Source organism: Vulpes lagopus, chromosome 17 (assembly GCF_018345385.1).
Source record: "Vulpes lagopus strain Blue_001 chromosome 17, ASM1834538v1, whole genome shotgun sequence".
Lineage (NCBI taxonomy): Eukaryota > Metazoa > Chordata > Mammalia > Carnivora > Canidae > Vulpes > Vulpes lagopus.
Window position 1 is genome coordinate 7091726 of NC_054840.1, and position 24259 is coordinate 7115984.

The 24259-nt window shown below is 44.8% G+C and overlaps 1 protein-coding gene across 1 annotated transcript in view; it reads left to right on the top strand.

Annotated features, from left to right (window-relative positions):
- Positions 1-24259, top strand: part of SLC7A14 (solute carrier family 7 member 14) — a 111936-nt gene that overhangs the window by 48809 nt on the left and 38868 nt on the right. Inside the window, exon 2 of the mRNA XM_041731440.1 lies at positions 4925-5381. Coding sequence (XP_041587374.1) covers positions 5078-5381 — 304 coding nt within the window. The 5' untranslated portion in view covers positions 4925-5077. The remainder of the gene's footprint in view (positions 1-4924; positions 5382-24259) is intronic.

Consider the following 24259-nt stretch of genomic DNA (forward strand, 5'->3'; position numbering starts at 1 on the left):
CACACACGCACACACACACACACACACACACACACAGGGCTAGACTGATCAAAAACATCTTCCTTAACTGCTTTGTCATGGTCCCAAAATGTCAACAGTGATAAACTGCAGCCTACCCGAGAAGTAGAAGTCAAAACGGGATTGATCTGGAAGCTGTACCATTTGAGACACGGCTGATCACTGAAGAAATTGAAGATGTTTCGTCTGGGGAAGATAAAACTCCCAAGAGTTACGTCCGTTGCCTTCGACAACATGAAGCGCTTTCCTCCTAATCTGTACGGATAACGGAGAGCAAAACCGGGGACCACAGGGGAAAGCCACCAGGACGCAACTCTCGATTCCCCGTACTGGGATGTTCTGTTGGGTGGAGCAGACTCTGGGATGGGGACACACCCGTCCCAGGCCACCCAGCAAACAGGTAAAGCCGCTGACAGGCAAGTGTCATCCAGTCCGAGCGCAGACACAGAGCCGAATCTGGAAGGCCTGGAAGGACTAGAAGAGCAACAGAAGCAAGGACGTCAGCAGAAATCCCAACATCAAGGACTCCGGCTGAGCGAGCTGCAGTAAGTGGCAGGCATCAAGGTCCAAAGGGGAGCATGTTTTCAGGGATGGGGCGATGACTCTAGGTGAACCCCCTTGTCCTAGCCACCTCCTCGTGCGTGCGCCTCTTGCCGAGAAAAGTCAAGGGCATGAAAGAATGAGAAGAGGTGTTAACACCCAAGGGCCCAAGCAAATCTGCTAAGAAGCCCGTTTAGATCACGAGACACAGGAAAGGAGAAGGCCGCTCTCCACCAGCACCAGAAAGGGGAACACACATCCTTGGAAGGAAGGAACCAGGGCATAGAGTCTGCAGCCAGAAGACACCCAAGGGAGCTCCAGCAGAGAAAAGCTCTGGGTGAGGCCTGGGCAGCAGGCCAAGGGTGCTCTGAAAACTGCCTGGGGAGCTGGACGCGGTAGAAAGGGGCTCTCAGCAGTCGGGGATTGAGGAGCAAGGAGATGCTGGCTAGCACTCCCGTGGCCCTCACCCTGTGCAGGGTGCTATGCTAGAAGCTTCACTCATGCTAAGCCCTGTGCTCCTCACTGCAGCCCCGTGAGCTAGTACCATTATTTTTTTATGGATTGCAAAACTGAAGCACAGAAAAGATCCAGCCAAGGTCACTTAGCTAGTAAGGGCAGAGCCAGAATTTGGACCCAGAGAACTCGAGTCCTGAATTGTGTTCTGGAACCGGAAGCTCAGCCCCAGAGGAAGAGAAGTAGCAGGTCAGTGGGGAGGAGGGTTAGCACCAGACTCCAGGATATGGGAGTAGGCGGGGGGAGCTCAGGCCTGTGCCTCATCAAAGCAGGCACCTTCGGGGCCAACTGTGGCCTGGTGTTGCCAGGGGACATCGATGAGAAGAACCTCGCAGCAATCCTAACCGACCGACTCCGCAAAGGGGCTGCTTCTAACAGCCCATGTTCCCCGCTGCTCCAGATGTTCCGCCAAAGGCTGGGCAGCTACAACCAGGGGATGTCACAGGACGGATTTTTTTGTAATCCCCTGGTGTATTTGCAAAATCACGCTGGAGTGATGTGGGGCTGTTTACTGTTTTGTTAGGCTTCATTTCCTTCCTCTCCTCACCTCCAAAGGCAGGCTCCAACCTAATTCGATAATCCTACCTATTCAGTGAACTCCTAAGCCGTGATTATTTTCATCCTGACACAAACCTGCTTTTACCATCATTACACATGGAGTCTGCTGAACCCTCAAGCACGCCGGCAACCACCACAATGATTCCTCTCTCCTCCCAGGGGCCCTGTAAGCCGTTCTTAGTTATAGCTGCGAAGTATTTTGAGAAACTTGAATTAAAGTGGTAGAGAAAGCACAACACACATTTGTTGCTCATCTTGGAAAGACAACAGCAAAGAGCTTCCAAAACTATCTTCGATTAACATAATCTGAGGGTAATGAATATGGATATTGTCAATAGTCACTTGGAAACATGTTTTCTCGTACATTTTGTTCTCTCCAGTACATTTCCAACCAAGAAAGAAAATGCCCCAAGTCCCTGTTTGCATCAATAAAGCAAACACTCAGAGGAATTACAGAGGGAACAGAGCTAGGAACGCTCACCACCCTCAACCTTCGTTCCAGTTGGTTCTCTATGTCTACATCACGTTTCTGATTATCTATCAGATAAAAGCCGTCACCTCCCTAACAAAGCTTGCTTCATTTCTCCGCGTCCGTGTGACAGTTTCTGATGAAGGCTGATCAGACAAGTATCCCAGAGGGTGTCTCCATCACTCGGGGGCCAATGCCAATGCCAATGCCAATGCCATGGCCGCACAGACCCTCGCTCACCCCTTCAGCCCCCTGTTTTGTATCCTTCACGACCAGTGTTAGTTTGCTAGGGCTCCTTTAACAAAGCACCACAAACTACGTGTCTTAAAAACAAAAACGTATCATCTCCCAATTCCGAAGGCTGAAAGTCTTCAATGAGGGTGCAGCAGGGCTGGCCCCTTCTGTGAGGAAGATGCACACTCCATGGCTCCCTCCCAGCTTCTAGTGGGTTGCCGGCAATCCTCGGTCTTCCTTCGCTTTTAGATGCATCCCCCTGGCCTCTGCTTTCATCTTCACACCTCATTCTCTCTGTGCCCAAATGTCCTCTTTTTACAAGGACATCAGTCATAGGAGATTAGTGCCCACCCTATTCCAGATGACTTCATTGAACCAATTACATCTGTAACCACTATCTCCAAATAAGGGGGCATTCTGACCGCTAGGGTTTGAGAAGGCTTCAGCATAGGAATCCAAGGGGGTTGGGACTCAACATCTAACACATCCCTCCTCCCTCCCTGGAATGAACCGGTTTTATCTGTCATCCTGTGTAATGTGTTATATTCTTTCTTCACTGAACATCACTGTTTATGTGGTCTCATTTTTCTGCAATAGACAGACTATGCTGTATAATAAGAAAAATAATGAAAGACAAGCTTTCCAGGAAAAAAGCAAAAACAAACCTGACTCCTTGCATTGTGATTGAGGTGCTCATCACCTCCCATTCTAGACGTACAGCTCCATGAGAGCAGAAACCATGTCTTTGCACCGCACCCCCCCAAGCCTAACACCGTGCCTGGCACATAACAGATGCTCTGTATATATTGGCTGACTTGAAATTAAATAGATATATACATTAATTTCTCACAAGAGCTCAGTCGAAGCAATTGTTCTTGCAGCATCCCTGGTATATATGTGACACATTTTCTCACAAATCTGGAAATCTTAAAAAAAAAAAAAAAAGGAAAAGGGAAAAGACTGCTGACACGCTAGGCTTTGAAATGACTGCTGTATACAGTGGCACTATGCACCTGTGGTGATATTGAAGGTGTTGTCAAGAATTAAAACACAGTATGAAGCAACACTGTCAAATCTAGGAGGAAATTAAGCCAGTAGGTCCATCACCCAACCCCTGTGAACCAAAGGACCTCATTTCACCTGATTCTTCTAATTAGGTTGTGTTTGCAAAGCCTCTACAAGCAGACAAGTGTGACATTAAGTGCTAAGTAGTATTAATTAATAATATTGGTAGATTACAGGGGCTGGTACTGCTTGTAAATGTAAATGTCCTAGGCTTGTCAGCACAGTAGTTGGCATCAATGTTCAGCTGTACTTTAGGAGCTCTTTGTAGAATTGTGTAACGCTTCCGCCTTCCAAAGAAGGTAGCTTCATCTCATCTTTGCACTCTCTAACTTGTCAGAACTTTGGAAATCATCTAACATAATAGTTCTCAGCTCTATCAGACCCAGCACCTCTTTTCTGTAATAAAGGTTTGGTTATATTTCTCTTTAATATCCTGAAGCAAAATGCATGAATAAGCTACGTGTATTATAACATATCTCAGTGTGTAAACACAGGCCAGCACACAGGGAGCTGTCAGATGCTTTTACTATGTAAGGGATCACCGTCCGCGTGCCAGTTCCAAACGGCAGGCTGTCACAGGTGTGCTGCATGGGAGGTGCTGTGCCATGGGTGGCGTTGTAAGGGGGGCCTTGAGTTTCTGAAGCGATGAAGAATTCTTTTCGGTTCCAGACCAAAGAATTTACAATCATCCTTTCATTTACTCTATAGTTGCATTCCTGGAAAAGTCAAAGCACTTGTGTATTAAAACCATTCCTGAAAAACCCCATGTGTTTATACATGAAACAATTAGGTTTTACGTTTGGATCATCATAACCAGAATTTTCATCTACAAAAATGTCTGTGAGCTTATTGAAAATTGGATGACACCAATCGGGTTAGCACCTCTGGGGCTCACCCACCACATGCCAGGAACATTTCCTCTTCCTCAATCTCGGAGAGCAAACAATGCTCAAAACGGTTTTTCAGTTTATTTGAGAGCAAAGTTCCAAAACAACTCGATGGGGTGGGATCGTCCCTCTTGAAAGTCACAAGTCTAATTTTACATCGTTGTATTTGGAAAAACGAGGATGTTGTGTCCCCAGAGAATATGCCCCCAAATTACAGACCAAGTCTTGGCAGACCCAGAGCAGGTGAGCTTTTCCCGTGTGCCAGGCATTGTCTTAAGCTCTCTATAGACACTAATCTAATCTTCACATCAACACTAGGCAGGAGGCTTCATTATCCCCATTATACAGTTGAAACTGAAGCACAGAGAAGTGGAGTAACTTACCCAAGGTCCCACAGCAGTAAGTAGCAGAGCTCTGACTCAGACCTTCTTCTTCAGAACGACTCGGGGACACAGTGCAAACGACAGATTGTTGTTTTGGACTGGAGGCCACACAAAAGGGGAAAGGCAACCCTCCTGCATTATGAGTACACAGGACAGACCCACTCAACCAACTCAGTATATTGACCTCCAGCCACACCTCCAAGTGAGAGCCTGTTCCTGCTCGGTCTCATCATCTCCCTTCTTGTGTTTTTCCGCAGGCATTCATGCCCAGAAGAAGGCTGCTTTGGGTCCCTCCGGACCTTTCCTAAAAAGGAGATCCTTGCTCACTAGATGAGTTCCAGAAGCATCCACTAAGGCTCCCATAGCCCTCTTCCATCAGTCGACCTTCACCGTAACCCCTATCAGCCAAGATGAGTGGCTTCCTTGCCTCCCTGGACCCCCGGCGGGTTCAGTGGGGGGCCGCCTGGCATGCCATGCACTCCAGGATCCTGCGCACCAAACCAGTGGAGTCTATGCTTGAGGGAACTGGGACTACCACAGCCCATGGCACCAAGCTAGCCCAGGTGCTCACCACCATGGACCTCATCTCACTTGGCGTTGGCAGCTGTGTGGGCACTGGGATGTACGTGGTGTCTGGTCTGGTGGCCAAGGAAATGGCAGGACCTGGTGTCATTGTGTCCTTCATCATTGCAGCCGTGGCATCCATATTATCAGGTGAGTGTCTCAGTACAGTGGAAGGCCTGTGGAAAGTGTGCTTGCCAGTCTGTCACTGCTCATCCTGCACTTCTAGAATATTCATTAGTGAGATGTATGAAGTGTCAGCAAAGAGGTCGTTGGGCTCCTTTTTTGCCTTGACTGCCAGGGAGTTCGAGACTCAACTGTAGTAGCTTCCTTTTTCTTTTTTTTTTTAATTTTATTTATTTATTCATGAGATACACAGAGAGAGGCAGAGACACAGGCAGAGAGAGAAGCAGGCCCCCTGTGGGGAGCCCAATGTGGGACTCGATCCCAGGACCCCGGGCTCATCCCCTGAGCCGAAGGAAGATGCTCAACTACTGAGCCACCCAGGCGCCCCTTTGCTTGTTTTTTGATACAAATAATTAATCTGGTGCCCGGCTTCCTCCCAACTTCTCATTCCCTGTCATGTCCTAATAGCTCCATTTTTATCGTAACTCTCCCTTTCAATGGAAGATAGGTCAATCCCTTTGTGGGGAAGTGGATATAGCGAGGATTATAAATAATACATAAAGGGGTAGGCAGAGGAGCAAAATGACAAGTCACTAAATCTGATATGATTGGGATTTGATGAGCCAAAAACTGGCATTGTGACCCCCAAGCAGGAGGAAACCAAGCTAGGAAATATAGAGCCATCATGAGAATCACAAAGCACCATCTGCCACAAGCGCTTCAACAGATTGTATCCTACAGAAGTAGTTCAACCAGTGCCATCGCTCCCCTTGAGAAAGAATCATAAAACTCATTTTGTCAATAAGGTACCAGGACTTATATATTGATAATTTGTGAAATGGCTCTCCTATTTTCCTTTTCCTTCTCCCTCCTTCTCTCTTGAGCTGTGATCCACAGTATCTTCTTCCCAGGAATAGGTCAATAGATACTAACTTGGAAAAGAAGGAAAAAAGAACATATCCTGCTTCTTGAGCATTATATTGCATGAAGTGTTGCTGGGTTTTTGGTGGCAAATCATGTGGGTCAAGTCATGTCCTGGCAGGAAACCTCATGGCCTCTTTCACTGCTTCGGAAGCAAGAATGCTCACGTGCTTCCGGATTCCCGCATCCTAATGCATGCCATCATCACAAGAAAAGTTCTACATAGATACTGTATGTCCAGACTAGCCTTCGTCCGTGGGGAATGCACAGGCCAGGAACACACAACCAGAAAGTGCACCGGTTTATATTTGACATCTTTTTAACTTAATGAGGGAAATAATTCTAGACTGATTCTATTTCTCTCTCATCATGGCTTACTTCTGTTGGTTATAGAACGATCCCTTTTCCTGAAGTCATCTCTAAGATGTATCGATAGCCTAATAATTGAGGTTCCTTCAGAAAAGAGGACTCTTTTCTTATAAATGAAAATAAATTATTCACATGGGTGAATTCTGTGGATACTTCAAATGCCTTTAACCCAATTGCAATCATTTCTAAGCTTATTGCCAAAGAAACTATTTGGAGGAAGTTGCCAGATTCCTATTCACTATAAATTTATAGATCTAGAGGACAAAAATAGCAATAGTAGGACAAGAGACAGACATATAACCAGGGGTCCCACCAAAAGCACAGAGCAGAGGACTAAGAGTCCTATCCAGTTAATGCAGACTGACCACTCTCCTCTAGGTCCATTCTGTTATGGTCCCGTCCTCCAAACTACAATGAATCCTGCAAACAAATCACCCACACCGCATCCTTCATAGCACTACATTACATTTAGAAACCAGATCCAGGCTCGGTTGTATTCTGGAAGGCTGTCGCCCAGTCAAGGTGCCCATAGCATTATATAACCCAGACTTTTCTGCTTCTCATATGGAGGACCCAAGGCTGATCCAGCCAGTGCTCTGTTGGGACCAGCTTCCACCTGCTGCAAGAGTCCTAATTGTACACACCTCTCCCTAACTTTGCATTCAGCAGGGTCATGTTGATAACTTGAAATTAGCCATAGTGGGCGCATTTATACCATAAAAATCAGCGAATGCTCCAAATAGAGTTTGATTGGTTGCTTGGTCAGTTGGTTGGTTGGTTATTTTCAGAGAGTCAGTTGTTAAGCATTTACCAACACACCACTGGCCCAGCTCTACTGAAGGCCCTGGAACTGCCCTATCACTGGTGTCTTCACCACTGCACCAAGCACCTAAAGAAAACCCCTGCCTCTCCTGCAATCAGGGACTTTGGAACCTGGCTCTGCCCCTGACTGGCTGTGAGACCTTGAGCAAGTTCCATAACTTTTCTGAGCCTCAGTTTCTCCACTTTGAAAATGGTCATAACAATAGCTCCTTCAGAGTCACTGTGAAGATTAGAGATGCCTGGAAGTGCCTGCTGCAATGTCTAGCACACAGCACTAAATAAGCAGTTGTTATTATTATTGTGTGCCAAACTCTGTATTCAGAGCTTGCCATACAGCATCACATTTAAGACTCGTAACATCTTGGTGCCATGTGTAGGTGGCTTAGTTGGTTGAGCATAAGACTCCTTGTTTCAGCTCAGGTCATGATCTCAGGGTCGTGAGATCATGCCCCGCATCACATGGCACTGGGCTCCTCGTTCAGTAGGGAGTCTGCTTGAGATTCTCTCTCCCTCTCCCTCTCCCCCTTCCCACAGGTCCTCTCTCTCTCTTTCAAGTAAAGAAACAAATCTTTAAAAAAAATTAATGATATCTCTTCAAGATAGGTTTTATTCTCTCCAGTTTTACATGTGAGAAAATTGAAATTTAAATACCAGAACTTAGATTCAAATTTGTTATACCAACAACATCTTTCAACGTTGACTATAAATTTAAATTACTTGGGAAAACTTTTTTTTTCTAAAGAATGGTTTGAGGGAGAGAAGTCAATTTTATTGAGTTATAATTACATACAGTAAAATGTAGCCCTTTAAATATACAACTCTATGAACTTGGCTAACACCTATAATTATGTAACCTCCACCAGAATCAAGATACAGAAGAGTTCTATCATCCCCAAATAATTCTTCATGTTACTTCTTTGCAAATCTCCTCTCCTCTACCCTCAACCCCTGGCAACCACTAATCTGTTTTCTGTCCCTATACCTTTGCCTTTTCCAAAATGTCATATACGTGGAATCATTCAGTACATAACCTTTTGAGTCTGGTTACTTTCACTTGGTATGAAGCATTTAATATTCATTCATATTGTATGTATCAGTGGGTAGTTCCATTTCTTGAGTAGTACCCTATTGTATGGATATACTACAGTTTATTTATCCATTTATTAGTTGAATGTTGAATTGAGTTGCTTCCAGTCTGGGATCATTACAAATAAAGCCATTACAAATATTTATGTACAGGTTTCTGTGTGAACACAAGTTGTCAGCTCCCTTGAGTAAATACCTAGGAGTGGAATTATCAGATTGTGTGGTAAGTGGAGGTTTAACTTTATAATAAACTGCTAGACTCTCTTCCAGAGTGACTGTATTATTTTTCATTCCCACCAGCCATACCTGAGAATTCCAGTTGCTCTGTTCCTTGCCAGCTCTCAGAATTGTCAGCTGCTGCTTTTTGTTGTTGCTTTGTTTGTTTGCCATTTTAAAAGGCATATAGAGATATTTCAACGTGGTTTTCATTTGCATTTCCCTAATTGCTAATATTTAAAGCATCTTTTTATGTGTTTATTTGCCATTCATCTTCTTTGATGAAGTGTTCAAATCTTTTGCCCTTTCTTTAATTGGATTCTTCATTTCCTTATTATTAACTTTTAAGATTTTCTTACACACACACACACACACACACACACACACAAAGATTTTCTTACACATTCTGGATACAATTCCTTTATTAGATATGTGATTTTGCAAATATTTTCTCCCAGTTTGTGGCTTGTCTTTTAGTTTTCTTAGAATTCCTATTTATTTCCTTTTTAAAATGCTGATGCCCAGGCTCTACCTCGAGAGATTCTAATTCAGTCAGACTGGAGTAAAGCTCAGGGAATTTTTTTTTTAAAGCCTCAGAGAAGTCACATGTGCAGCCAAGGTTAAGAACTACTCTTTCACAAGGACCAAAACTTAACTCCTGCTTCAGCTATAACCTGCAAAAAGAGAAAACCTAGGTTAGGATATAAATTATTTGGCCAGCAGATTCTTAAGAGATTTTCTCGGCTCTGTGGCATCATCCTCTGTGCCATGCAAACCAGCTCATAACATGAAGCAAATCTGACTAAGAGAGAGCCACTTCCTCTACAATATGACCAGAGCCAAAGTTACAGTGACCCCAAGCTCCTCCTACCAGTCATGCCCCAGCCCAGTAATGTCCACAGCCTTATCACAGGTAGAGGGAAACTTATCAGAGGAAGCAGCTTATGCTGTAACCTTTACCCTCTGTCCATAAGGTCTTATCTACCCTTTAATAGTTCAACAGGCCACAACCAGAACCCAGGCCCATACCAAACCTAGAAAACTCTTTGAATACACCAGATTAATAAACGAGATAGGGGGAAATAGTTTTTCTTCCTGGTTCCCACCTACAACCATACTGAGAGATTGAGGGACGGAAGCAGGATGGCTTCCAGAGGTTCTCTAATTCAGTTGACTCAGGGTGAAGCACAAAGCAAAGCCACCATGCCATTGACATCTGGCCTCCAACTCAAAGCCCTAAGAGCATCCTATGAACTTGAGTGAGGACTCCTGCTTTGACTTTTTCTCCTAAGTTTATTTCCAGTTCTCTTTTAATATTATTACATTTGAACCCCAAACAGAATGTAGGCCTGAATGACTCCTGAGCTCATGCACGTCCTACAATGACCCTTTAGGCCCATATCTCAAATAGGGATTAAGTGACAGTGTGCTTACACGGCATCGGTCCCCAGGCTGATGCACAATACCAGTAAGTTTTATCATCTACTCATAAGAAACTTTTGACAAAAATCTAATAAGATGTGATTCAGTAAAGATGTATTGCGTACCCACCATCTACCAGTCCTAGGGCAGTACCAAAAACAAGTAAGAAATTGTTTCTACTCTAAAGGACCCATTGCTTATTGGTAGAGGCGAACACCCAATGGGATGGGTAAGTATGGCAATAATGGTAGTAATAATAGTAGTAATAGCAGCAGCAGCTACCATTTCTTGAGTACTTCCTGCATACCAAAAGAGTTCTAAGTGCTTAACATGTTATGTTACTTAAGCCTCACATCGACTCTATGTGATAAATGGTGTCATTATCCTTACATTACAGATGAGAAAACAGCGGCGTGTAAAAAGTCTGGGAACTCGCCTTAGGCACCTGATTAAGAAGTGACAGAGCAGGGAATAGAGTGAAAGCAGTCTGACTCCAAAGCCCACATTGTAATCACTGCTCATCTGCTACCATATTAGCAGATGAGGGTCAGATTCAATCGCACACAACAGAAAACCAAAAATGAGAGACAATCTCACCTCTTTCTTGTGTAGAAAGAATCTGGAGGGCGGCTGCTATTGTGGCTCTGCAGTCGTGGGGACTCAGGCCCATCTTTGTGCTCTACCACGGAGGGTGCTTGGCTTCCATCCTTAGGGTGACTTCAGGATCCAAGATGGCTTCTGGAGCTGCAGTCAGTGCATCCAAGTTCCAGAAGGCAGGAAGGAGAACAGAAAGTTGAGGCAGGTCATTTCCCATATTTCTGTCCCCTTTTTAAGAGACTTTTTCATGAGTCCTTCTCTATAACTTACATTGGTTGAAACAATTGGTCCCAGAAGTGAGGCTATGAAGGGTAGTCTCTGACTGGCTGTATTGTCAACCCCAGTATTCCAGGAGCTCTGTTGACAAGACAGAAGAGGAAAGCTGGCTGTCACTGCCACACCTATAGTGGATGCACAACCCCCAGGCCCTCTAGCTTGCTGAGGTCAAGTTGTTCTGAAATATTTAAGTAAAATTGGTTCTTATTCTCAGTAAATGTATGATTGGAAAATCTAGAGTCCCCCTCAATAACTCAGTAAATGTACGATTGGAAAATCTAGAGCCCCCCTCAATAACTTGTGAGGTAAGTCTCACGACTAATTATCCCAACCCTGAATTTGATCCCACAGAGTCTCTATCTCTCTACAATCTAATCCCAGCCATTCTCCAAAGAATATTGTCCCCTAACTAAAATGGTCCATCAGGATCATTCATGAAACAAAGTGGGTTCTTAGAGGAGGGGCTTGGGGGCCAAGCGGGAAGGTCTGCCCAAGGGGACAGGCCAAGAGATCATTCGGTCAGTAAAGAAGTTCAGCAACACGAGCAGATCCGTATTGTAGTAACACGGTGGGGAGAGAGTGGAGGGGGCGACACTGGTTATGCACGTATTGTACAGAACAGGCAAGGGGTTAAGAGTGGAGATGGGAAGGAAGCTTGGGATGTGGACAGTGTGAGCGTGGGTGGGCGAGGAAGAGTGTGGCAGAGGGGCCCACGTTCTCTCCGCTAAGGAAAGGCGTAGCAAATGAAAGTGTATTTGAAATAATGTCATGAGAATAACGGATTTACAACACAGTTCTGGTGACAGAAAGTGAAAGTAGAAGCAGAAAACCCAAGGAAAAGGGACCCACCGCCACTGAACACCACCGAGGACAATAAGCAAGTCCATGTGTGCAGAACACCAAGGAGGGGCTCCCACCTAGCACCTCCTTCCCATCCTCACCAACACAGAGGAGGGAAGGGTGACTTCATTTCTTCCCTCAGCTGAGGAGCCAGACAGTCAGTGGTTAAAGTAACTTCCAGAGAGGCTGGCAGATACTTAGTGGCAGGACCAGAAGCCCACCCCCAGAATGCAGGGCTCCAGAGCTCCTGCTCCTCCATCAGCAAGTGCTGCTGAGACCCTTGGAGCCACGCACCCAAAAGGCAATGAGGCCCATAGGGCTGAGTAGCATTTTTCTTGGCATTCTTAGTTTATGGTTTAGCCCTAGGGCTTATAATTTGAATTTCCTGCCATCCTCATTTGCTTTTTGGCATCATCTGATCCATCATCAGGCAAGACCAGGGCCACCAAGTCCCTGGGAAGTGGCAAGGCCAGTAGCGCCCTGTCAAGCAGATGCCTTTCCCACAGGCGAGGCTCCCCAACCTCCTCCCAGGGCTGGACCTCCACAAAGCCTAAGCAGGATCTCTGAGTTGTGGTGCTCATCTCAGGTTGGATTTTCATGACCGAGGAAGATTTCTAGAGACTCCAAGTCTATTTAGATAGTCTGCTGAGTTCCCTTGTTTTGTCTTTCAGAACAGATCATTTTCCCCTCCTCCAACTGAAGCCAGACTAGAGAGGTGAACACAGGAGGGCTGGCCCTTCTGCATCGCTGATGGCTCCCAGTGATCTAGGATCACTCATTCATTCTACAAGCTCACATCCCTTTGTTTGCCCAGAACACTGGAAACACTGAAAGGAAATGGAAAGATAAACAGATTCATGCCAGTCTTCAAGCTTCTGGAAAACTAGTTCTCCAAGATAGTGTCCAAACGCACAGCTCTGTGTCGACATCTTCATAAGGATAGCAGCTACCCTCAATGTTGTAAAGTCTCTAAGACATAGACTTGGTTAAAGTTAGTCATTATTATTATTGCTGTTGTCGTTTTTATTATTATTAATCCAATACTGTGCCCCAAGCACTGTGCATTTAATGCTCTCAACTTCCCTCCTGGGTGACCACTCGTGTCCACATTTTATCAGTCACAACAGCTAAACCACTGGGGACTTCCGACGTATCATCTGGCACTAGCTACACACAGCTACGTAATCCTCCCAACAAATCCTACAAAATAAGTACCATTGTATATGAATTTTGCAGATGACAAATATGAGGCTCAGAGAGGTGAGGTGACTTATCCAGGCCCTTAAGGCAGTCAGTGGCAAAGGTTGAACCTACATTTGAATCTGCCTGGCAACAGGGGCTATTAACCCCCAGCTACTTTATGCACACACATGCCCCTAAGAACTCACCAAGAGAACCAAGTGAATCAAGAAAACCTTCACTCTTATTAGGGTTTCAAAAGGACCCGTGGCTCACCCTACTCTACTGATTAGTTGAGCACTTTTCTGGATCATAACTTTTGTAACCCAGGTCACGAAAATACTTTCTAAGCTCAGCGCCTTCCTGTCACCTGTCAGCAGTGAGAAGAGTGTTGTGAAGTTCATGGAACTCTTGTATATAGAGCTGGATTGACAGCCCTGTAGGAAGGATGTCACTTACCAGTTCAGAGAGGGTGAGCCCATTTTTATAAAAATTTACAAGTCTCTCAAATTACTGATTCTGACATAAGCCTCCTCTAGCAAACTAAGACAACCTGGGCTTCTTTCACAGCCTCTGCAGCATCTGGTAGAGTGGACAGTGCATACCGAGAGCAGCTAGCGAGGCGTGGGGGGGACTGGCCACAGAAATGCTGCAGAACACAGGAAAGAACTCTGAGACAAAGAGCTAGATGTCCATGCAAAAGAAAAAAAAAAAAAAACTAGACAGGCACACGTGAAATAATCTTGAGCACTGCAAGAGACCACAGGGGCCTGAGACAGAAGTCGGGACACCCAAACCCTCGTCCCAGCTCTGTTCCTCCGCAGCTCAGGACACTTAGGCAAATCGCTCACCTCTTGACTTCAGTTTCCTTCTCTGCAAAACGAATAGTTCAGATTCGATTGCCTGTATAAGGGTTAAGAAAATAAATAAAAAGAACCCAGGGAGGGGAAAGATTTGTACAGAAAGGTCCAATGTCTCAACCTTCCACACACACACTTTCCAACCCCAGGTAGCATCCGGGCACCAGATGCAGCCAGCCCCCCGGAACTGATGCACCTCACTTCAAGCCCTGCTCTGCCGTTTACAACTCATGTGACTTGGGAAACGTACTTAACCTAGACCTTCCCAAGCTGGGTGCTTGGGTGTGTTGATCCCTCAGCCCTCAACAGGGCTGGACGGTGGCAGAGGCCCCAGGATACCACCACCACCTGTGAGCAGCGTCACCCCTGTGTATATTGACCTCCTTCTCCTGGCCACACAAGTGCTACTGTTCTCTAGGTGTGCCCTGTCCGGTGGGAAGGATTGGGAGGGCCTGTCTCGACCTTGGATTCATCATCTGTCAATGGAAACAATAACTGTTTTGCCTCATAACCACCTCATGAAGATGGTGTGTGTAAAGTACTCAGGATGGCCGTGCACCTGGTAAATGCCCGGTACCGTTTGCTCATGTTATCATCACCACTGCCCATACTATTGGCCAGGTCTCCGACCTGAAGAGGCTAGAATTTGTCCTTAATGCCAACAAGCACCCATGTGGCAGATTCTGAAACCCCCCGGTGCATCCCTAGCAAAAGACCCAGCAGGCCTGCCTCCCGTTCACCCTTTCACCAGATGAACCTTGCACAAAGAGCATTCTTTTGGATCTGAAGGTATTTTTCCCAGAAGGAAGTCTCCTCTCTACCAGGATAGCCCCCTTCAAAAAGACTGTGCTTCAAAACGTCCAAGAAGTTATGCCTCGGAAAACAAATGAAACCATGTAACTACAAGTGGTGGTAAGTGTTGTAGGAAATTAAAAAGAGGCCACGACAAGTCCTCTTTCCGAACCAGTGACGTGTAAGCAGCCTCAACTCTGGGCACTGAAAAGGTTGCTCAAAGTGACTAAGGCATAACCTCCATGAGATAAAAGCCCATGAAGAGGAGTTACGCCAAGCACCGGCCCTCACCCTCAGAGGCCTGGTAGGAAGCCGACTTTGTGCACGACAGCTCAGGGGCCTTACACACCCCAGGCATCCGCTCTGAACACTCAGTGCCCCTCCTCACATTGCAAGGCCTCCTAAATCCTAGCTCTCTGGCCCTGCTCGGCCCTCCATTAGCCCCTTTTGGGGGAAAGTGGAGATGGCATCTCTCTTCTAGGAGGGGTGTCTCATGTCTCTGGGAAGGTCCTACAGAGAACAGATCCAGGCCCCTGAGAGATTTGCTGTGTCTCATACTCCCGAGAATGTGCTGGAATGCAGCCCATCCCGGCGGAATCCAGACCCACTTGTCATCAGATGGGCTGAGGAGCCACACAAGGGCCAGCGCATGCTCTCTTAGCACTCACCCTCAACCCCAGCCACTAAATCCTCAGGGCAGGGAGTGATGGCTTGGCCCCCTCCCAAAAGCTTCTTGGATCTGTCATCCTTGCTGGCATGACTTCCATCTGCTTTAGAAATCGGGGCACTACCTACTCCTGGAGAGTGGCGAGCCGAAAAACATCTGGGTGCACGAGAATTTTCCTGGCTGTCACTTTCCTCCCATGCTGTCCCTTCCGCACAAAGACTTTCTAGCCCCAGTTATCAGAGTCACCTAAGTGAGGGGCCTCATGAAGAAAAGTTGAACAAGAAAATGGGAAATTTCTCTCTACGCTCAGAATGTCTAACTGGACTTGCAGGAGGGAACATATGTTTCCAGATTAAAGATTTAAAACCCAAGAAGGAACTTTTCAAGGTTCTGATTTAGAAGGAAATTGGGCACGCATAGGGCTTGGTCTAGACTCCAGATGATTTCTGATATCCTGTGGGGGCTGAGTCTCTAAAACCATCAGCCAACAATTCTTGCTTCCAACCTCTTTGATCCCACCCCCCAAGGCAAAGGCTCCTGCATAAACCCTCGGGAGGCTACTGCTGAGAAAGCCTGTGCAATTCTCTTTCCTCTGTAACAACTGCCATCGCTCCCACTGGAAGAGTGCCCGCCACATGCCAGAACCATGCATGTGCTCCCTTAAGGACCCACAGCACCCCCCACGAGGGATCTCCATCGCCACTTCCCAGATGGGGAAACCAATGCTCAGTGAATCGGGTGCCTTACTCGAGCCCACAGTTAGTAATAATTATAGTTGTCATTTATTAAACACTTGCCGTGTGCCAGGCACTGGGAATGTGATCTGTGTGCAATCTCATGTGGTTGTCACGACCCCTCTCTAGACCTCTCTCCAGAGGCTGGGTGGCTCCTATGACACTCCCTGCTTCTCCTAAAGCAGAGACTGGGCTGCTGACGGTGGCCTCAGCATCCGAGTACAGCTGACCTGAGCAGCAGATGAGAAACTGTGTACAATGGGCCTAGCCCAGGGAAGATGCCAAAAAACAGGTGCTTTTCTCTTTTGTGACATCTCTTTCCCTCCAAGACTGCCTTTGACGCTAACCTGATGCCACCTACATAAAAATGTGAGGAGCAGAGAAAAGGGCAGCCCCAGCCCACCGGACACCACAGCAATGAGGAGGAACCAATCTGGGTCGGAGGGGCTCCGGAAACAGCTAACCCTGTGGGTCATTTAGTTGAAAGCAACCTCATGAGCATTAATGTTATCACCATCTTCATCATCATTTGATAAAGCAATAAAATACACTAATGATGATATGAACAATAGCAAGACCGAACAACATAATACTCTAATTCATCATGCTGTGCAAAGCGCACCTCCCATACCTCTAAAATATTTTCACAGAAGGAGATCTAGAGAAGAAAGTAAATAGGTCGTCTGGTCACATTTAGTCAGCAAATTATTAAACTTCCTTGCCCCGTCTCAGGGGTCACTCCTCCAACTATGAGAGCAGCTTCTGTGCTTCCCGTGTATGTGTTGATACACTGGTGCTCTCGTTTGGGGACCTTGGGAGCCCTCTGTTCCTTACCCAACTGTAATGGGAGCCCCTGTCAGGTTCAGTAACGAGTAGCATCACACACACCCTGATTGAAGACGCTGCCCATCCCCTAACCACAGGCTCTTACTGTCCGCCTGAGGCCTGTTTTGGCAGAAAAATTACAAGTCTCTTCTTAGACGCAAAGAAACAGGCGTTGCCAGACAAATTGCTTTTCTTCCAGACACATTTGTTAAAATTGCCTGGGCTTCACTGACAGGTGATAGAGTGACCAAGGTCACTCAGGTAGATGAGACAGGAGCAGGGAAGGGAGAGGCAGAGAGCCCGATGGATTCCTCTTGGGAGAAGAAATGCACAATTTTCTTGGCTAATCAAGAGGGAAGAAGACATGGGGGCAAGATCGTGGGCTCTCACATGCCAGGGGGCCGAATAGATGTTTCTGAGAATCTAGCAACCTGCTTCTCAAGGGGGACAGCAGTGATGGGGATACTTCATTACTCACCATCTGGAATTCGGTGTCACACACAAAACCAATGTTTCCAAGAGAATTCACACTCTGTTTCTCCCTGAGGTCCTGTGATTTCTTTCTTTTCTTTTTTTTTTTTTTTGAAATTTTATTTATTTATTCATGAGACACACAGAGAGAGAGGCAGAGACACAGGAGAGGGAGAAGTAGGCTCCCTGTGGGGAGCCTCATGCAGGATTCGATCCCAGGACCCCAGGACCATGACCTGAGCCAAAGGCAGATGCTCAACCACTGAGCTCCCCCAGGCACCCCAGTCCTGTGATTTCTAATAGCCCACTCCCAATCCACATTTAATCCATGCTATCAACCACAGCAGTACAGACAACATGTCTTAGCCCCACTGTGACTTTATAAACAGAACAAAGATGTTTTAAAAAAAAAAAAACTAACAAAATGAGAAGGAAATGAGTAACAACCATCTCAGCAAAATGCTGTTTGGTGAAGACTTTCTTCAAGGCATGTTTGGGCCTGAACCGGTGAGGTGTACTATTTGGGGCCAATGGCTGATTCCATCCCATGTCTGGGAGGTGGCAGGTAATTGGCACTCAGAGGTAACTGATTTCATGACTAAGTGTCACTGAGAGAACCATATTTTCAAAATAACTGCCCAGGCCTGCTATCTGTAGCCTATGGCTGGTCACCCAAGTGAGCCCGAGTGACCCTCTGAGCAACACGCCCGATGTTACTGATCCCAGAGGCCTGAATGAAGCTGCAGCATTGGCACATTGTTTTCTTGGAGACTCCTCTCCACTCCTTCTCGTATCTCCTGATGCCCGCTTGCCCTAGGGACAGTCCTTCTGGCTGCCCAACTCAGAACTCAACTTTGCAGCTCTTTAAGGCAACTCGTGCTAATATCACCTTTCTTATTTTATTATAGTTGTTGGTTTTCTTGTCTGTCTTCTCCGCTAGACTGTAAGACCCACAACAAATGAACTATGTTCTTCCTATTCACCTTTAAATCTCTGAAAGCTAACGGAGACGCATAGAGAAGGAACCTCATAAGTGTTTTTGGATGAACGAATGCATTTCTAGGAACTTTCCTAGAACTGCATATCAGAGGGCTTTGACTCTAGCCATTAATCTCTGCCATTAATCAAAGGTGCAGCTTCAAGTCTGGGGCTCAGCTGCATCAAGGATCAAGAGAACAACCCCAATGAGCAGTTGACACCCATCCCCACATCATGCTCAGTGCAGCCCCATGAGTCCACAGAGGAGGGCTGGAGCTTTGGGGAGATATGGGGTGAGGGGAATACTGAGCAGACCAGCCTCAGGCCTCACACCCCTTCCTCAAGCAGAGCCATCTTGCTTTTACTTATTTACATGTGAGACTCTCAAATAACACTATGTGTGCAAAGACAACCAAGACAAAGCTTTAAAACTGTAGAAGTAGATGAACTGGATGGTTTTTTCAGCTAGATTCCCCCAGTCTATTAAAAAAGGTCCCACTCCCTCAATCACTCGATCCCAGTTCACCTCTGCAGACTCATCCTCCTCAATCCTCAAAGCAGCCCACATATGTCATTCCAGCTACCCCCTTCTATCTGTCTGAAATCACCCTTTCCCATTTTGTTTTGCCTGGAAAAGCCCAGCTCGCCCTTCAGGATGCAACTCAGAAACCTTCCCCTTCATCCCTACTTCCCCAGAAACTAAATGTGTGCTTTCTAAGCACCACTCACTCCTAGGCTCTCAGAGCACCTCATAAATACTCTATACTATTAAATACTGGCTATGTGGGATCATCTGTTTCCTGACTCTTTCCTGATTGGAATATAGATGTTTCAAGATCAAGAGTTCAGTGTCTCTGCTATTCACTTCAGTGCCTGACATAGTAGGCACTTAACAATGTGTGTCACTTAGGAGTGTCTGAGCGGCTCTGTTGGTTAAGCATCTGACTCTTGATTTGGGCTCAGGTGATGATCTCAGGGTTGTGAGATCGAGCCCTGCATCAGGCTCTGCGCTCAGTGTGAAATCTGCCTGAGATTCTCTCTCTTCTCCCTCTGCCCCTCACCATGCTTGTGTGCTCTCTCTTTCTCTCGAGAAAAGAAATGAAAAGGGAAGGGAAGGGAAGGGAAGGGAAGGGAAGGGAAGGGAAGGGAAGGGAAGGGAAGGGAAGGGAAGGGAAGGGAAGGGACGGGAAAAAAGGAAAAGGAAAGTAAAAAAGTAAAAAACTCCCTCTGACTGTCACTCCCTCTGCTTGTGCTCTCTCTCTCTCTAAATGAAGAAATTGTTTAAGAAATAATAATAATAAAATAAAATGTTTTTTTAAAAAACAATGTGTGTCACTTAAAATAAATTAGGAAGTCAGAAGCTATTGTAGGAAATTGGTAAATTAGTTGATAGATAGGTTAAGGAATTAGTCGATAAGTTAAACTGCATGTTAATGGAAAAAACTCTCTTTAACTAGAGAAATTGACATTCAAGTGTGCATGACTTCTTGATTTAATCTTCCTAGGTAAAAGTACACTTTTAAAAAGTACTTATGTATCTAATGGCTTTCTTTAGTGGAATGTCAAAGGAAATGTGTTTCTTGAGTGGAGAAATCCTTCTCTATCTTTGACCTAGTCCAGGTGGATCTTTCTCTTTTACACCCTTTTAGGATGGAGGAGGTGATTCTAAGAGAGTACAAGAGAGCCAGAGCAGACTCTGAGTGGTAGGAGGCACATACAGTGATTTATCTTGACTATAGAGGCGCTTATTAGGCACAGTTTGGAAAGGTGAACATCATATGTGGGCTCCCTGGGAGTATTTAATGTCAGGCTGGCTGTATACCTATATGTGACAGAACCATAGACTCTCTGAGTTGGAAAGAAATTCACACTGAAAAGGACCAAATTTCTCTGAACTCCAAATCATACAGCATTCAGGGTACACAAGAGGAGATCGATAGAGAATATCTCAAATATGGAATCCCCTTGGTATCTTGTCCCCAACTCTCTTTTCAACTTGTAAGTCCTAAGTTTGACTGCTCTTTAGGCTGGCAGTTTTTCAATTTAACAAAAAATAGTTCTGGGTATAGAAATAAAACAAAACACTAGGGATATGACAAAATGGAAAGAAGGGGGTGTTTTACAATATACTCGAAGAGTGAGTAATTTAAAAAGGATATCTGAGTTGCAGACTATGAGAAATCACTCTGTTCCCTCTTGTTCTGCTCAGATGAGTCCTTCGTACTTCTCAAGGATCTGGATGTGCCATCTCTGAACAACTCCATTGGGAAATTTCCACCCGATGGTCTGCACCAGGCAGACGCTCGTGATGGCCATCTCTACCCTGACGTTGTACTTCACATTGATTTTCTCCAGCTATGCAGTTATACTTTGGGAATCAATGTCTCCCCCTGTCAATCACTTGATGGTTAGCCAAGGAATGCAGAATCATTTTTGATAATAGCACAAGGCAAATATGACTGGGAAGATAGCCCAAGGCAAGAATTTTTTTAATGCATTACTAAATTAGTAGAGAATATTTATAAATTTTTCTCTCATTTAGAATACTGATTCTCCACCCTAGTACACCAAATCAACTTTAAGTAATAAATTTGAAATTCTTCCTTTGCTACCCTAAAATGCAAACAAGAGATAATGCTACCTTCCTACATACTTAATTTTTTATAGTCATTAAAATTACATTTTACTAAGTTTTTATTTAAATTCCAGTTAGCTTACATACAGTGTAATATTAGTTTCAGGTGTACGATATAGTAATTCAACACCTACACAACACCCTACGCTCATCACAAGTGCCCTCCTTGGGCAGCCCGGGTGGCTCAGCAGTTTAGTGCTGCCTTCAGCCCAGGGCGTGATTCTGGAGACCCAGGATTGAATCCCGCGTCGGGCTCCCTGCATGGAGCCTGCTTCTCTCTCTGCCTGTGTCTCTGCCTCTCTCTCTCTCTCTCTCTCTCTCTCTCATGATTAAATAAATAAATCTTTAAAAAACACACACCCCCCCCAAAAAAAAAAAACAAGTGCCCTCCTTAATCCCCATCACCTATTTGACCTGTTACGAGTGCTGATTTGTGTCCCAAAAAATTCATATGTTGAACTCTTATACCCAGTACTTCAGGATCTGATTGCATTTGGAAATAGGGCATTTAAAGAGAAAACTAAGGCAAAAAAAAAAAAAAGAAAAAGAACCCCACCCACCTCCTCTCCAGTAACCCTCAGTTTGTTCTCCATAGGTAAGAGTCTGTTTCTTGGTTTGCCTGTCTTTTTTTTCTTTTCTTTCCTCATTTGTTTTGTTTCTTGAATTCCACGTATGAGTGAAATCATATGGTATTTGTCTTTCTCTGACTGACTTAGTTTGTTTAGCATCATACTCGCTAGCTCCATCCGTGTCATTGCAAATAGTAAGATTTCATTCTCTTTTATGACTGAATAATATGCTTCTTTACCCATTCATCAGTCGATGGACACTTGGACTGTTTCTGTAAGTGGCTATTGTAGGTAAATCTGCTATAAATATCATGGTGCATGTATCCCTTTGAATTAATATTTTTGTATTTTTTGGGTAAATAGCTTGTAGTGCAATTGCTGGATCATCGGGTCGTTCTATTTTTACCTTTTTAAGGAACTCTCTACTATCTTCCAGAGCTACAAACTTGATTTTTTAAAAAATCAATATGCCTTGAGTATGGAAGGTAAATAAAAGAAAAGTCACTTCTAGGAAAAGTAATATTTCAGTGTGTAGAAGCCGGGGCATATACAACAGGAGACATAATGAAGTTGTCAGATATATGCTGTCATTTACAGAACCACTATAAATGCAAACTCACACAGGTGTGCTATTTGATGCTCAGAGACCATGAGTCATGTTGCTCTTGATGATGTGGCTTTCCAAAATAATGGCCAATTCTTGGTAAATTCCAGACAAAACAAATTACAACCGTCCCTCAATTTACCCAGCTGTTGCAGCTCTGGGAAACTCAATGCATATAAAATCATGAAAAAATGCTTTGCGTTAATATGTAAAATGGAGACAGATTCAGGCTCAGAAGTTATAAATAGGTTTTTATAATTTATAAACCTGTTTTTATAAACAGATCCATTGGGACCCTCAGAAGTTATGTAAGACACAGGACAATGCTTCATTCTGTGGAACAGCCCTACACTGCAGAATGTCTAACAGCACAGGCTCCTACCCATTTAATACTTCAAGTGTCCACAACCATCATGAGAATGATGGACACCCCCACGGATTTCCAAAATTCCCCCTAGGCAGCAGTCCACTTTTGCTGAGATCTACTGGTTTACAGTATTTTCTCTAGGGCTGCCTCCACAGACTCAAATGAAAGTTGATTCTAATTGTAAAACCAAAGAATGATAGCACTAGAAGGGACCCTACAGGTTATCTATCTGGCCCCCTCACTTTCTTTGGTTTCCCTTTCTTTGATTTTTATTTCATATTGAAATTAAAAAGATATCTTTAAATTTGTCTCTCTTCTACACCAGATATTTGAAAAAAGTTGAGTGATTGACAACATTTTCTGGTTTTTTTCAGAACATTTGGGATTGAAATCACTTACTCCTCACCACTGAGCTTCAGTGCCAGGCTGGATACGCTTTAGTGCCCATTAAAAGCCTGGATTCTTGCATACAAACAAATCAGAAAGATGCAAAAATAAAATCCTTTACAAAGTGTCCAAAAGAACGGTCTCTAGGAGTATAAATTGTCTTACTTGGTTAGTGTCTAATTGATTTTCCCACTATTCTTCCCAAACTCCAGCTATCAGAATCCAAGCAGGACCTTGGGGACTAAATGACTGACTTCATATGCTCCTGCACCATGCACAGCTCAGGGCCTCTGCCTCTGCCTCAGGAAGCAATGCACTGGTTCCTTCACAAACCCTAAGGAAGACTTGGCTATTTGCCAGTTACCCTTGGCTAGGGGGTTCTGATAACGGATTGGGTATTTTTACGACTAATTTGGCAGGCCAAATGTTAAGAAGAGAACCATTGATTGCCCAAACTTCACCATACTGGCTCTCTGAATTAAATTAACAATCAAATCAATGCCAGTTTCAAAAGCATTGGTTGAGAAATTTCGATTTATAAGCCTTGTGTATGATCAGGGGGTAAGGAGGGTAAAGAGAAAAAGCTCATAGTATAAAAGAATTATTGAGTAAAGCTGCAGATCACACACCAAAGCACAGAATTAGATTATCTCTAATCCTGTCCTCACACTGCACTGAAAGAGCAATCTAATGTGTGTCTGCAAACTCAAATCTCTTCAGGAGATGAGAGCACAAAGTCCTCCACGCACCCAAGAAAACAATGTCAGGGCCTCATACTCAGTGCTTATACGCTCTATACTTTCCTCACGGAAAAGTTCTCCAGCTCTCCCCTCAGAGACCACTTCCTCTTAATTTTAGACTCACTCTAACAATTTAAACATCAGGTGTTGGAAACAGCAATTTAGAAAAGGATGTGGTCTTCATGCTCAAGGTAATCCCTGTGACAGCCACAGAATGAAACAACTGACAGTCTGACCTCCAGGAAGGGGGTGGAAAACAAAGGGGTGAGAGGCCAACAGAGGAACTCAAAATAAATGGCGGTTTAGGTTATTCAGGGCAGAGATGGATGGCTTCACCAGCCCGAGCATGTCTCCAGATACAGAACAATAGAGTAATTGATGTAAAAGAAAAGTAAATTATGCTCAATATATTTAGCGGCAAAATCCATAAAATTCAATGAAACAGAATACTAGAGTGTCCGAAGAGGAAGACCCTTAAGAGAGTATCCCTGTCTGATTCCTTTATTTTACAAAGAAGAAAATGAGTATAAAGGAAGGAACAAGGTCAA